Source organism: Mesocricetus auratus, unplaced genomic scaffold (assembly GCF_017639785.1).
Source record: "Mesocricetus auratus isolate SY011 unplaced genomic scaffold, BCM_Maur_2.0 Super-Scaffold_100001, whole genome shotgun sequence".
Lineage (NCBI taxonomy): Eukaryota > Metazoa > Chordata > Mammalia > Rodentia > Cricetidae > Mesocricetus > Mesocricetus auratus.
This window is the reverse complement of record NW_024429187.1, coordinates 10,689,847-10,705,976: the sequence shown is the minus strand read 5'-3', so window position 1 is coordinate 10,705,976 and position 16,130 is coordinate 10,689,847. Positions and strand designations below refer to the sequence as shown.

At 45.1% G+C, this 16,130-nt stretch overlaps 1 protein-coding gene across 2 annotated transcripts; it reads right to left on the bottom strand.

Moving 5' to 3' along the window:
• Positions 1-2,796: 2,796 nt before the first annotated feature.
• Golt1b (golgi transport 1B) lies at positions 2,797-16,056 on the bottom strand. 2 transcript variants are annotated; one of them, XM_040743537.1, is made up of 6 exons: positions 15,904-16,056; positions 11,472-11,563; positions 9,865-10,043; positions 7,041-7,122; positions 5,452-5,484; positions 2,797-5,092 (listed from the first exon to the last, which is right to left on the bottom strand). In XM_040743537.1, the coding sequence occupies exons 1-5, from the start codon at positions 15,926-15,928 to the stop codon at positions 5,476-5,478; spliced, it is 387 nt and encodes a 128-aa protein (XP_040599471.1). In that variant the 5' UTR covers positions 15,929-16,056; the 3' UTR covers positions 2,797-5,092; positions 5,452-5,475. The 2 variants fall into 2 exon arrangements, with proteins under 2 accessions (XP_040599471.1, XP_005072973.1); XM_005072916.4 differs by lacking the exon at positions 5,452-5,484.
• Positions 16,057-16,130: the final 74 nt, after the last annotated feature.

The window sequence follows — 16,130 nt, the reverse complement described above, 5'->3', positions numbered from 1 at the left end:
CCAACAGGCATGAATTTAGGACTGAGGCAGGGGATGGGAATCTTAGGATAGGGTAAGGTGATGGCCAATAGTGAGGGCCAATAGTATTCCACCAAGAAGACAGGTAGCTAGGCAGGGGGCAACCTTACATCAGGTCTGGCTGAGTCACCCCCACGTGGAGGTTACAGGTCAGAGACAGGTCACCAAACTCTAGCCAGGCTCAGGAGGTTACACTGGGCCTCACATAGGAGCCTTTTTTAGGCCCAACATAAAGGACCCAGAAGATGCAGCTGTCTTGGCATGGCAGATAGGTAAGGGGAGATATGCTAGTGGCATTTAGTGAGGTCCTTACAAGTGAGTAGTATCACTGGAAAGTACTGCAGTCAGTCAGTAAATTCCACACCTTACTTCAGTCGACAACAGGACTCAAGTTGAAACTTGTGGCTCCTGGACAAGGTTTGGGAGTTGTGCTAGATCACCCACCCACCCACCCATCCATCCATCCATCTATCCATCCATCCATCCATCCATCCATCCATCCATCCATCCATCCATCCATCCATCCATCCATCCATCTATCCATCCATCCATCTATCCATCCATCCATCTATCCATCCATCTATCCATCCATCCATGCATCCATCCATCCATCCACCCACCCATCCATCCATCCATCTATCCATCCATGCATCCATGCATCCATGCATCCATCCATCCATCCATCCATCCATCCATCCATCCATCCATCCACCCATCTATCCATCCATCCACCTATCCATCCATCCATCCATCCATCCACCCACCCATCCATCTATCCATCCATCCATCCATGCATCTATCCATCCATCCATCCATCTATCCCCCACCCACCCATCCATCCATCCATGCATCCATCCCCAATTATCTATCGTCAGTCAAGATGTTTCATTATTTAGTTCAGGCTGGTCATGAAGTCCTGGCAATCCTCCTGTTTCAGCCTCCCAAGTAGTGGGATAGACACTTAACAGACTCAAGATATTCAGTTCCCATTGACAATAAACTGGAATCAGGTTTTAATATGGGATTCAGTAAATACTTACCAGGTTAATGGTGCAATGGCTCATGGTTTTTGCCTATAATAACAAATTTTATGATAACGCTATTGATGAAGACTCTTTTCATTCATGTCATCACAAGTATTAAAGTGCAATAAATTTCTTTTCCAGAAAAAAATATTGTATAGCCTTTTGAACTTAGAAATTCATTCCACTCACTCTAAAATTCACTGCTAATTTTAAATTCTGTAATTAATGATAGCAACCACAACAAATTTCCCTAAAAAGCCCAGCTACATGTAGTGAAAGAAAATCCACAGCAAGCTTGTTATGGTGTGTAGCAGTGACAGTTCTGAATCTTGGGATCTACATGACAACAAAAAGAAACAAAGGTTTGTCTCCCAACACCCATCACCTCACCCTACAATAAATACACTCCTGGAATAGCAAAAGAAATCACGTTTTGAGGAAAGACTCTTCGAATTAATGCTGATAGCTTTTTTTTTTTGTCATCCAAAAACATAATCATGTCACTGGGATCAATTAGGAGACACCTGTGGGCAGGTGAGGGAAATCTCCTGGAAGGTTTGCGGAAAACAGGCAACACCCTTCAAGAGGAACAGAACCTTCGGGCAGTGGGCCAGATGGTCTGAGGGAAAAGCAGCTGCTCTTGCCTGCCCTCCTCTGCTTGTGAGTCTGCCATCTACTCTCTGAGCCTTCAATCCTTTGCTGTCAGAACTCAGTTCCTTTGCTCTTCCAACATGGACTGAAGAACTGCGGCTCCCCAGGAATCCCCCATGCCACCAGCACCAGACTGGGTATCAGGCATCTAGCCTCAAGGACTGAAAGGCTCCAGGATTCTTAGCCCTTTGCAGTGGGCAGACAGGGATGGTTAGACTGAATCTGATAGCCAACCTAAACACCACTGTGACATATGCTCATTTTATGGATCCCTAACATACAACACACATCTGAAAAAACAAGTTTATTACAAAGCTGGAGGCTAAAAGTGGAAGAAAATGAAAGGCTTGGATGTCTGAACATTATTTTACCACCATTTATTTCAGTGCAACTCAAGGGTAAGTTTGGAAATGTTAAGAGTTAAAAATTCCTTGTAGACGGGGATTATTATTCTTCTAATTGCTAACATTTGGTCAAGAGTTTTAAGCTTCCAAGAGACACTCAGAAAATGTTGAATAACCAAATGCTTAGCAGACTTCTGAGTTGGTTTTTTTGAGAAAGTACTTAAGTGGCCGGGGCTGCCTGCATCTCACAGGGATCTATTAGTGCTGCCTCCTGAGTGCTAGGATTAAAGACTGCACCAATATGCCCAGAGAAGTTCACCATTTTTAAAAAAACAGCAAGTGGCTGAAGACAATGAATATTCATAAACACTTATATGTGTGAGTGTTTTGCCTACCTATGCATACATCACACATATGCCTGGTGCCCGAGGCCCAAAGGGAGCCATATTCTCTTGACCTGGCATAATTGGAAGGTTGTGAGACGACACAAGGTTGCCAGGAACCAAATCTGGATGCCCTGCTAGAGCTGTGAACCTCTGGGCCATCTCTCTCTGTCCACTCAATATTCTTTAATACATTTGACTAGTTTTCAAATGTGTTTTGCTAATTTAGTTGTTCTATGACTGTACTTAAAAAACTTGGAAATTAAAACATCAAGGCCACTTGACAAAATTGCACATAGGCCAGATTTTTAAAAGGTAGATTATTTTATAGTGCTATTTAAGTCTTAAAACTTCAAAGATAAACTTGACCACCAATGAATAGAAAAGTACCCTTTTATTGAGGTAAGACAAGTGTATTTACAATATGCCATTGTTAGAGTATAGAATTTGACCATGAGACTTGTAAAGCAGCTGAATTCCAGAGAACTGTAAGGGACAACATTGCAGGCATGTTTCTGTTACAGAAGATACATTTGAACATGACAGAAACACTTAAGGCTGAGTACTGGAACTTTTCCTCCATCTGGGGTTTTGGTTTTTGTTACAAAGACAGAAGGCTGATTTTAGAAGTGGGTGGGGTGAGGGAGCCCTCAAGAACAGGGCTTCCGGAAGTCAAAAGGCTGGTTTGTTTAAAGACAGAGCCTCCTCACGGTTCTGACTAGGAAGCGCAGAGATGAGCAGTCAAGCAGTCGCAGGTCCATTGCAGACTCACCTGGAACCGAAAGCCAGCCCAGTCGTCTGCCTGACAAAGGACCATGAGCTTCTTGCATCTTCTCACAGCTCAGTGTTCTGAAATCAGACTGCTGAAAGGGGATGCTTGCTGTAGTGCAAAAGACACTTTGATGGGGTCATGTCGAGAGAGGATTTAAATGGCAAACTCCTGCTCTAACAGAGTGACACCTAGTCACTGTCAAATCATATGGACCAAAGCCTATGAGAAGTCTAGAGGGCATCTCAAACAAGTCAGTTCTCAGAGCATGGCATGGACACTCCAGGGAAGGTGTGACTTTTTGAGGAGCATCAGACACAACGCCAGGTCTTTTATTATCCCATGAGCGATTGAGGTAGGATTCTCTATTTATCGAGTTTTCACAGGTTACACCATAAAGTCAGATGCAAGTACCAAACATGACAGTAATCCACAAGAATGAGCCATCCCACTACAAACCAGTCCTTCCTTCTGCAGACTGGCAAGGCTGGGGATTTTCCTGGCACCAAGAAATGTAACTAAAAACAAACATTGTAATGTCTTGTAGAAATGGTTTGTAAATAAATACAATTATGATTTTCTGCATTAAAAAGCTTTGAAACTGCTAAAAATAAATAGCTTAATTATTAGTGGTAAGGTAAATAGTATATTACATCTGAGGAAGTGCTCCCATGACCAGATAAGGAAGGAAACCATTGTTCCTGTTGGCAGACTAGCAACAGAAGGGAATGACAAGATTCCACCAGCATCATGCTTCTGAGGAACCCCACATGTTTAGCTATAACCTAATAGTTTTTACATGTCAATGGGGCATCTTTTCTCCTAACTCAAGATGGAGAACAGTGGGGGAAGCAGATGTGGTGCTTGCTGCTTTTTGGATGTTACAATAAAGCTGAAGATAGGAAAATTAAGATGAAATAACAGCCCTTCTCACAGTCATAGAATCATGCCTTTAACATGCTACACACCTTCAACAGCACCACAAGTTGTGAAACCAAGGTAGGAGACTGTGGCGTGTGGCCAAATTTCTTATGAACACAAGAAGAAAAACTACATCATGACATGGGAAAAACCATCTGATGTGCATCATTTAATATCTCAACAACTGATTCCAACAACTTCTGTAGCAGACTACTCCATGGTCAGAATGCTCTCTGCTTGGCATCTGTAATACACCCAGGCCATGAGATTTGTGCATCCAGAGTGTTGTAGAGTCAAGAAAGCACTTGGTCAGCTATGATTGAGAAGTAACAGCTCAAAATGACCTCTGCATATTCTGAAAAAGAATATCTAGTTCAGATTTTTATCTGGCTCCAAAATATTAAGATTCAAAAGGACCACAAAAGTTTTATTTTCATGTTTACAAAAAAAGTGATTCACACATGAAACTGGGCTTTCCTTGGGCTGATACATGGAGACGACATAATCCAATCCAATTCAGGCATCATTATTAGAGACCCAGGACACCTAGAAATATCTGGGCTATCATAAAAAAAAAAAAATCAAATGCCTACTGGTGTTCCTGAATCTTCTAAAAAAGAAAGAGAAAAAAAAAGGTAACAGACACCATGGTTCTCTAGGAACCACTGGCTGTTTCACAGGTTGCAGCAAGCCTAAGAAACAGCCTTCTCAAGTCACTAAGCATCGTAACAAGGCTTCATCCTCTCCAGCCGCAGCACTCAGATGACCTGGTCACAAGCCTGCTGTCAGTGCTTCTTCTGTAAGTGTTGGTACTTTGGAGGGTGCGTGTTTTGAACTTCTGAAGGACTTTACAAGTTAGTTTGTGAAATTAAACTTTGTGCTGAATAGTCTCCAAAGGGTTCATAAATAATATAACATTTAAAGTCTCCAGTTCCCTTGCTGTTATACCATATTGTTGCTCTCTCCAACTTTATCTACAAACTGTAAGGAGAAGAAAAACACAATTAAAGGGGGCTCAGGCATTGTATAACATTGAACTAACACTTTAAATGCTGGTTTAAAACATCCAGTGTTACAAGATTTGCAGGGATTCAAGGCATGACAGTGGTTAACTGGATGGTGTCCACCACCACCTTCTCAGGTGCGTATAAAATTTACTTCTCAAAGTTGCTTTTGCATGACATGTCATACACATGAATTTAAGGGTGAAACATGAAAAATGCAACACAACGAATAAAATAATGTATAAAATGACACTGACACCGCTAGCTCAACAAAAAGAAAGACTGAAATGCCAGCCACTCATGCATTAATGAACCCAATAAGATATTTCCACTGACCATTCCTGTGGATCTCTTCTGGGCCTATGTGGTCTTTGGACAAACAGATTTAACTCAATTAAGTTCAGTAATAAAAAACAGCTATCAACTAAAAATATATTAAATGGGCATTCTGGACATCATACTGAAGGGCGCAAAGACACTGAAACATTCAGTGTTGCCAACGTAAACGTGTAATTGTCAAATATGAACTTCAACGACACTCATGTAAATGGCTATTCACTGTTTATTCCTTCCCAAATCATAACGTTTGTCTTACTTCGGCATCCCCGATGGTGATGATGTACACTTGCAACAGTTATATAACCATGGCAATGCTACAAGGCAGGGCGCTGCTCAGAGTTCCAGCCAGCAGTGCCTCTGCCTCACGTTTCAAATCTGCTGCTCAGGTACTGACTGTAGACTCCTACTGTACTGCACTGACTGCCCATTTACACAATCACTACAGAATTCGTAACTGAGGACACAGTAAGCCATCACAACTCCAGTCGTATTAGCAAATTCTATATATAAACAATACCTAAGCTGAGTGTGGTCATAAGAATGAATGGAGCTGGGGTCTACCCCACCCCAAGCTGAGGTACCAACCTTTGAAATGATCATCAACAGGTGACTGATAATATCTGTAGATTCATTAGAACCTTAAAACAAATTTCAGTGGTCAAAACACCGTATTTGCTCTCCACAGATAATGTGCCCAGCTGTAACAGGGTGCTTTGCCTCTGAAACTGACCTGCTATGGAAAGGACTTACAGTGCTGCTCATTTCCTGGAAGTCTCTGTTAGCTGACAACTCAGGCGACACCGTGGCACTCCCTGCAATCTCTAGACAGACAGATGGGCCTAACCACCTTCTGTGCTTTAACCTGTTCAGAACGAGCATGGGACTATTGAACGCAGATTCTCCCCAGATGACTTCTGGTGTGGGTTAGCTCTAGAGCATTCTCTCAATGTATCAGCATCTCACTCAGTTTTCAGACTAAGGAAGACAGCTAGAAAGAGGTCACCTAGAGTTGTCATGAGGTGGACTGGGTTTCTGAGGTCGGTGAAATGTCACTCTTCCTTGACTTGAGTGGCAGGCGCTATGTGGCCCGGGAGAGGAATGGCTAATAGTCATCTGCCTACTCTGCTATGACTATGATCACAGCTCGGGAGCTCTCCTCTTGATAATTTAAACAGGTAAATGTTATGATCGAGGTGTACACAAGGAAGGCAGGTAAAGCCTGGGAGGTTTCAGAGACCCCACAACGGATGGAGCCCCCATGGCAGGTCAGCATTACATATCCACAGAACACACCCTGAAAGCAGGATGGGTCTCACTTATAAATTCACAAAAGTAGCTTAGCATTATCAACCTGAGTAACACTAAAAATAGAAAATACTAAAAATGGCATGTTCAAACAAAATGTTAGGTTTCGTAGACTACGAACTATTAGTTTCTGGTTTTCATGGTAACTAGAATCTATGTGACACAATCATTTATATCATAATGACTCAATCATATCAATGGTTCAAGCTCCCAGTAAAAAGGCATCACAATCTATTCATTTGCATGGTTTTAAAAGTGTATTGCTAACTATGACTACTTACTGATCTGATTCCAGGTAGATTTAGGAGGGATCCAAGGACAGGCACTCTTCTGATAAAGCCAACGACCACAGGAAAGAAACCCCTGGGAGGCAGAAGACAGGTTGTCAGATCAGTGCTTTCTACCAGGAGGAACCACTAACCAAGGGAAACAGAGACTTCAGAGTCACCAGTTACCACACAGTTAACACCTTGGTAATTGGCAAAATTGTGCCCACAGTACAATGGGACCTAGCTGTGCTGCTTTCTGTTGTACTGCTGAAGACAGGGGAGCTGAGGGATTGGGTAACCAGAAGAATTGAGCTGAGACTATGTGCGAAATCCTGAAAACAACACGACAGGTCAGCCTCACTTCTTGTCCCTGTTGCTGTGGACACATGCCCACAGAAGCGAAGCAGCCTCTAGTTAGTTTATCTGTGGGTCAGAGGGGCTGCCTCTCTCTAAGCTGAGAAGCAGTTTAAGAACACACTAGAAATAACAGCACGTGGTTCTTAAAATGCATTCACAGGGATAAGAGTGCCGTGAGAAAGGTCTCAACTTATCTGAACACGCCTTGGCTCTCCCTAGAGAAGCCCTCACCTCTGCTCTTAGAGTATTCTGTGTCTTCGTACACTACCATGTCATTATCACTGGATGCTTGAGACCTTAACAGTTTGTCTTCCACATCAGAAATGGCAGCTTTCCTGAGACAGATTTGGCAATTAATTCATTTTCATGGTATGGTGACATGGTGCCTGGCATTTTAAAATATAAATACAGTGTTGCTGAGCATTATCTTTTCACACACACACTCTGCTGCCTGCCTGACTCACTCCTTTAAGACAGCAGCGACCAGCATCCCTTGTGTTCAGCGCGGACGCCTCCCCGTGCATGCACATGGAGCACGCTGTGGTCAAGGGGAGCCACTAGAAAGCGACCCTTGCATAAGAAAATGATGTGGCACACACCTGTGAACACACCCACATGGGCGTGGTCAGCACTGCAGTACGTAGACCTCTCCCTACAGCTACCCACTTACATACCCCGCCAAAGAAATCGAAGCCTGTTGTACTGGGCGCTTGTGTGTGCCAAGCTGACACAAGCTGGAGTCATCAGAGGAAGGAGCCTTAGTGGAGGAAATGCCTCCTGGACAGCTAGCTAGCTACGGTAAGGCATTTTCTCAGTGGTTAATGGAGGAGGGCCCAGCCCATGGCGGGTGATTCCTTCCCTGGGTTCTATAAGATGGGCTGAGCAAGGCAGTAAGCAGCACCCTCCATGGCCTCTGCATCAGCTCCTGCTTCTGGGATCCTGCCGTTTTGAGTTCCTGTCCTGACTTCCTTCAGTGATGAACAGCAATGCTGAAGTGTAAGCCAGATAAACCCTTTCCTCCCCAACTTGCTGTTCAGTCATGGTGTTTTCTCAAAGCAATAGAAATCCTAACTAGGACAAATTGATACCAAGAGTGGGGTACTCGGACACACTGGACCGTGTTTTGGGGAGAACTGCGGAGGACTTTGGAACGTTGGGCTAGAAGACGCATTGAGGGTTAAGAGCTCAGTGGGGTGTTCTTTAGGAACTTAGAATATAAGGATGTTGAGAAGTACAGAGGGCAGAGGCCTGACTTGCAAAGATTCAGAGGGAAGTTTAAAGACTCTATGAAGGTCATTAGTTATTTTGAATTAAGATCCCGTAGTTCTGCTTAGCTGGGGCTGGAGAATCAGCTGTAATTAACAAGATACCAGAAGTACTAAGGCAAAAGTTTGCTTTGCTGGAATACTCGACGCTGGTGGCTGAGCTAAGAAATTAGAGGTGATAAAGAAGAGACCAGAATCATTGAGGTGAAATCTTCTGGAAGTGTTTCCTGAGGGCACAGAAACTGTGTTCCAGAGGCAGCTAAGATTGTGCCTCATGATGGCAGCCGTACTTGGTAATGTGTCAGCATCACCCAGGTGGTATTGGTTTTGCAGCATGACGGGGTCATGGAGAGCCGCTGAAGCTCGGCACTGTGAGAGGCCAGGAGAGGCCATTGGTGAAGGTGCAGCCTCGGTGGCAGCTGAAGGCTCAGGACTGAAGGGTCATGCAGAGAAGCAGACACAAGGACACCCTATGTGGGTCCACTGGGGAAAGTGCTGCCCAGTGCGGCAAGGGACTCGGGACTCTGGGGATGCAGCATCACCGAGGACCACCCAGAGCAGCAGCAGCAGCGGAGTGGAGCAGCTGGTGCCTAGAAGACAGCTGTGTGTGCTGCACAGGGCACAGAGGGGACTCAGCCCTCTGAAGAGTCCAGAAGACCACGAGTGGACCCCAGGTGTTGGATGGTTGACATTTTGCTTTGCTTTGCTTGTGACTGTGCCCTGAGTTTTCTTCCATCTTGACATAAGAAAGTATTTTATTGGAGCCCTCAGTTGAGAGACTTAAAAGACTTGGCATTTTTAAAGAGATTGGATATTTTAAAGGAATTGACATTTTAAATGTGTTTGAATTTGTAAAGACTATGGGACTTTTAAAGTTATTTAAGATCTTGGGGATGAATAAGAAAGGGTGTGGCTTAACAGTGATGTGTTTGTTTGTCAAGTTGACAAGGGGTAGTTTTGTGTGTCAATCTGACACAAGCTAGAGTCATCTGGGGAAAGAGCATTGAAGATACTTAACGAATACTTTTATTACCTTACTCAGGCAGTCATTTACCTTTAGGAAACATTTTTATAGCTGACTGACCTAAAATTAAAAGTCTTAGTCTAAAGAGTGGTCATTCAGGAAGCGATCTTCCCACGTTAGCTCACCTACCCAGGTTCTGCAATAGGTACCTCATTCACTGGCTCACTAAAAGAAGGAAATAATGGCCTACCTGAACAAGAGAAAGAATCCATAAATTTCGAAGATCATGCCTATCAAAGGCCAACCAACGAGGACCACGAACACACCACCCAGAAAGAATCCAGTGGCTTTCACTTTGTGCTTCTGGAAGAAGAATCTGAATGTTCTTTCTAGACCAATTACAAAAGCCAATCCAGCCACAAACAGAACCTAGGAGAGAAAGACAACACAGCACAGACAAGGTTAAACACCTCATCAAGTGAAGAGCCAGGAGAAACGTCCGTCAGCAGTCAAGCAGTTTGTCTGGCATCTGAAGCACGCACTGCCAGAGTCTTGCGTATATACCCTCAGCAGAGCCAGCTCATGGTGCACGCATGCTGTCCTGGCTGTCTTCGCTGTCTCACTTTTTGCCTAACTCCATTCAATGGAGAAAGATGATGAAATGGGACAGAAAGATCACATTTGCAGCAGTTTCCCCAGCTTGTCTGGGTGGAAAAGGGAACACCCTAGTTAAAAAGACTAAAGGCTTGCTTGAATTTGCCACCAAGTGTCGTCCCTGATTCTATAATAGTCACCGTGGGGTATAGGGGTTTCTACGGGTGGGTGATTTCAATGTTGTCTATACAGATGGCAGAGGATCAAGCCAAAGAGGCCAGCAGCAGAATAAGAAATTATTTCCCTGAACTGTGTATGAAATGCTCCCCCATAGTTTTCCTCAGCGGAAGTTACTCCTTGTCAATACACACCAGCCCACCAGCTAAGTGCCACATTCTCAGAAATCACTAACTTTGTTTTTCCTTCTTTTTAATTAAGGTAAGCCACAGACTCTAAAAACATCTCAGTGCCATTCAGGGCTTTCCCATCTTCTCACAGGGGTTATTTCCTCCTGCCTCCTGTCCGACCTGACACTGGACAGGGTAGTAGGGTTAGTACACAGCAAGAAAAGCGTTTCCTTTCTAGTGAAGTCAGGGACACGGCACCCAAGTATTCAGAAAGCAAGTGACAAGGTGTATTCACTTCTTTACCAGTCTGGAGGCGTGTGCATGGAGGACAGAGGGTATTTTAGAGGAATTGGTTCTTTCTCTTCATCTCTCATGGAGGTTCCAGGGACTGGTTGGTGGTGAGCCCCTTTACCTACTGAGCCAGCTCACGACAAAAGATGTACTTTTTAAAAGCTTCTGCTTATTAAAAATTTATTTATGCAATTTAAAAACACACAGGGTTCCAGACATTTACATTCAAAATAGTTTCATAAATTTAGAAGACAAGGAGCTAGCAAGTCATCTTTCTTTTATTATTTGAAATAGCACCTTGCTCAGGCTATCTCTGAACTGGTGGCAATCCCCCTGCTTTGGTTTTCTACGTGTTGAGCTTGTAGGTCTAAGCCACCATGCCTGGCTAGGTCTTTTGCCTCCAACTCCTATTCAAGGCTAGCACTTTCCTCCATTGTAAATCACACCACTGAGTAGTTGACCAACCAGGTGGGAACCTTACGTTTATCTTCTATCACACAGAGAGCTGATGGGGTTCACTGCCACTGCAAACAGTGAACCTGAGATTCACTGACCTATGATATCAGCAAGCAAGTCACTAATAGATAAGTCTGATGAATTTAAAATGCACATATCCAAAACTTACATTTCCAATAGCCAGCAATGCTTTGTCAAAAAAGAGGATCATTCCAAAGAACAGGAAAAACACTCCAAACCCTGTTAAGCCCATGCCGATTTCTGCAACACAAAGCACATGGTTAAGGCAGAGAACCAGGTCCCTGACAATCCCACAAACGCAGCAAAAATCCCGCAGGTAGGTCAGCTTCTCAATGGCATCCAGATCTCTAACAAAGTGAGGCAGCGTCAGCGAGTTCTGTGGCCAAGTGTAAATCAGGAACAGAAGAAAAGTCTCAATTCTTAGGCAGGAGACAGGAAAAGATAGGTCTAGATTTTAAACACACACACACACACACACACACACACACACACACACACACACACACACACACACACACACCTCTCTCTCTCTGAAAAACTTCTCTGGTCTTAGACAAAAATGCACAGATTTTAACTATTTGTTTCCTACAAATTTTATACTACCCCTGTTACATGCTTAGGACTAGACCCTGAAATCACGACCTAGCCCACATTTTTACCTGTTCACTTAGAACCTACTCGCCCATCAACTACTAGAGACCAGGGGGTGTTTGTTGTAGGTACTAAACGTAGTGGTGGACACAGCAGGGTCTACCCTGCACATAAAATGCTTTACTGACCTTATATTTTCTGGGTCCTATATTTTGTTTGAGGCCACAGACACTCTTGCTACTGCTACAAAACAAAGCCTGCCAGTTACTTCCTGGTCACCCTGCTTTAGCTGTTAGAGGCTAACTGGCAACCTCTATTCTTTTTCCCCACAACTGCTGCTTGTATTAGTGATTCCTGACCCGTTATTTAGGATTTTCCCTTCAGCTCTAGAGTGCTAAAATCCAGGCCAGTCTGCCCTCCACCCCCATACACATCAGAAATCAAGATTAAGACTGAACCATATCAAGGGTCTGACGGGCCAAACTTTAAAACTTTACCTCTCTCTACATCTCCATGGCCTCAATTTTTATACTATCTTCCATTTTGTTTCTAAAATTAGCCTGAAAGTACTGACAAGCATGTCTACCACCATTCTAGTTTAAATGTATTTCAGATGCAAATACCCTAAATCCAGGCTAATACTTTCTTGCTCAAATGTTTTAGGAGAATTTACAAAGCAACTAGAAGGAAGTAAAACTTTATTAAGCAACTAGGAGTTAGGAGCAATTCATAACAGCCAAGCTATCCAAATGTGACTTCTATGTTCAGATTATCTTAATAATTACACAAGTTCCAAGATGTTTGTTTATGGAAAAGAAGAGCAAGCTGCTAAAGGGCCTGCTATGCAAGAGGAGGATTTGAGTTCGGATCCTAGCACCCACCCACAGAGGCAGACAGGGTGGTTCATGCCAGACATCCCAGGGCTGGGGAACACACAGGATTCTGAAGAGCTCTGGCTAGGCAGTCCAGCTAAATCAGTGAGCTCGAGGTTCCATGAGAGACCCTGTCATTCATATTCACCACCCCCAGAATGACTGACTGAATGTCAATCTGGCCACAACTGAGCACAGACAAAGGAAAAGCATCCCCAAGTTTCTAAGTAAAGGAGGAAATTAAATGGAAGCACAGGGACTATGCATTGAGAACCCGCCAGGAGTCAGGAGCTGTCAGGTTTTCCCAGAGCACATGAAGTGCAATCCCCCCAGTGTCACTGGGAAGCAGGCAGAACGACATCACTTCAGGGTTGGGGGAAGATGATGCCTTGACAGGGGATTTAAGCTGCCCCAAATCAAACTACAGTTAATTATCTAAACCAGGTCCATTTTAACCATGTAAGTATTCTTACCCATAGTTTAAAACATATTTACTAAACTCAAGGGTACTGGGCTGCACAGAATGATGTAACTGACATAAGTTTAATCTCAGTCTAGAACAATCCAGTAGGTACCAGAACTACTGAGAGTTAGCTGCAGTGGAAAAGAATGCCCCACATGGCTCATCACAGCGCCGTGTCCATATGCACGCCTGGTGATTCCTTCAACAAAGTTCTGAGGCACCAAGCAGCAACGGCTTAAGCTTCTGCGAGCATCCACTACTGACTGCTGCATGCAAGCATTACTGTGGACAGCAACCAAGTCGCCGGCAGCAGGTAGACTTCAGATCTAGTCTTCTCATTCCACAATCCTTCTACAGCCCAGGACACAAACAGTCCCATGACCCCATCAAGTGCAGCAGGTCACAGGGGGACAGCCTCACCACACCCCCTTTCACCTCCAGATTCCCCTTTGTTCCTGTCCTTATCCAACCATAAGTTCTCTGAAGTCAAAGGGACTATATGGTGAAATGATCTTCCAGCCAAGGATTATACTTGGGAAAACGTAATATCCCGTCTTCAGTTTTTATTTTTCTGCCCATAAAAAGTAAATTTTGATATAAGCAATCTGAGAGGTTAAATTAGGTAACATTAAAAAAAAACCTACTTAAGGAACTTTATAAAAAAATGATCAGTTTAACTTAATGTCAATCATGGTTGACATTTTAGTGAGGGTGACACTTCACAGAGACTGAGCCCCATTACGTTCTTTAAGAAACAGGTAAGTTCAACCAGGTATGAAGCTCAGTAAGTCAAACAAATAGCACAGCAGCATTTTACTTAATGTGACAATCCAGATGTAACAGGATGCTGTTCCCATCTAAAGCCTTGGCATTTCTTTAGGCACTTCTGGAATGAGGAGAGGGCTACTATAGAGTCTTAAGTCAGCCATAAACTGTCTGTCATCCACCCTTCTCAGAAGTGAAAGCCCTGAATCATGTTGGCACATCTCTGGGGTGATACTGGTCCAATCTCTCAGTAAACACAGACACAGATACAATCTGAATTAAAAAAAAAAAAACTCTGGTTCCTTAAGCATTGGTTCTAACTCATCATCTCACCTCAAGCTAGGCAAGTAAACACAGAGAAGTTCACCCTCCCAAGAAATTTGATAAAATGACGTGGGAAAGCGACTTCTTCAGAGCCCAATTCCTCACTGTCTTGTTTTTCTTTTCTTGGAGAGTAAGGTTCTCTGCCTTATGCACTGGGTAATTTAAATACCACAGGCTTGTACCATCCCCAGAGGTGCACTTTTACATCAAGTCTCTTAGAAGTCAGTGGTACAGTGAAAAGAACAAAGGCTTTTAGGCCAGCAGTCTTGGGACCACTGCCTTTTCTGTAGATGTGTGTGTGTGTGTGTGTGTGTGTGTGAATGTCTTAATGCTCCAATTTATAAATGTCCCATGTCTGCTTTCCTGATCTGAGTTTGGTACCCAGCACCCATACCAGGCAGCTAGCAACCATTTATAACTCCAGCTCCAAGGGATCCTATGGCTCTGGCTGCCTCTGGCACCCACATGCAGACGTCGATACCCCCACACAGACACATTAAAAGAAAAACTAACCCATTGTTATCTATATATCTACATCTGACATTAAGAGGAAAGAAAACACTTTCATATTAGTAACAGCTGGGGGGAAAAAAGGGACACCTTTATTTCTGATTAGAACCAAGTGAAGCAGATGGACCAACAGGCAACGCTCCCTGGCTAGTTCAAACCAAACACGAAGTGGGCACGAGTGGGCTGCGAAGGTGTCTAGGAAACCACCGAAGACCTGTGACATCCCAGGGTGCCGTGACTTGAATTTAAATCTTCAGACTCCACTTGAGAATAACTTCAGAGTAAAGTTTTCGTTTCTTTCCAGCGGGATGTTAGGATCTTGAAAAATCTAAGGTGACTCTATGAGAGTCTGAGGAAGCGAAGGTCATGGCAACGAGGAAGGGTGAGGCCAAAAAGATGTCATGCTCATAGAAAAAAATAAATAAAAGTAAACATTTTCGGCAGGTAAGTCAGCAGATAAAAAATAACTAGGATTGTCTAGAAAAGGTCGAAAAAGGAGAACAGGGGAGCCAGGTCACACTTGGCCAGTATACTCTGATCTCTGGACACACACAAAGGCGTAAGGACACCCTTCGCCCACAGAGACGGGCAGGCAGGGCTGCTCCCGCTGGTCATCTCAGCGCCTTGGAGGCTCAGGCCGAAGGATGGCGAGCTGGAGGCCGGCCCGCACACAAAGAGCGACCTTCCGATTGGCACATCCGGGAGACCCCGAGACGGGCAGGGACACCGGGGTCCCCTGCAGGGAGTCGCGGGCAACTGGGGAATCGCAGCGGCCGAGGGCAAAAAAACGATCCCCGCTCTCTACGGTCCCCCATGCCCCGGCCTCGCCGGAGCCCGAGAGCAGGCGGACGCTCGCACTCCCGTCGGCCCGGACGTCCGGCTCCGTCCGCCGGCGGCTCCCCCCGAGCCGGGCAGGCCGACGGCCGCGGTCCCCTCCCTCCCTCCCTCCCTCCTTCCGTCCCGCAGGCCGCCGCCCCACGCCGCGCTCGCTCCATTCATTGCGGGGCGGAGCGGAGGCTGCGGCGGGAGCGCGCGGGAGCCCGGGCGGCGCTTACTCTGCGTGTCCGTGAGGGAGATCATGGTGGCGGCGGCGGCAGCGACCGCGGCGCCTCGGGGCCCACGCTGCGAAGCCGAGTCCGGAGCAGAGCCGCGGGGACGCCGCCCGGCCCGAGCCGCCACGTCTTCCGGAAACACGCAGCCGCGGCCGCCGCGGCCGCCGTCGCCCGGCCGCCGGGCCGCGCGCCATTGGCTGCGGCTTGGCCAATAGGACGCGCTCTTCTTC

Coding starts and splice junctions, on each gene's coding strand:
- Golt1b (XM_005072916.4), bottom strand. CDS start 15,928: ATGATCTCCCTCACGGACACGCAGA. Junction 10,044..11,471: donor CATTGCTGGCTATTGGAAAT/GTAAGTTTTGGA, acceptor TTTCTCTCCTAG/GTTCTGTTTGTGGCTGGATT. Junction 7,123..9,864: donor GGATTCTTTCTCTTGTTCAG/GTAGGCCATTAT, acceptor TCTGCCTCCCAG/GGGTTTCTTTCCTGTGGTCG.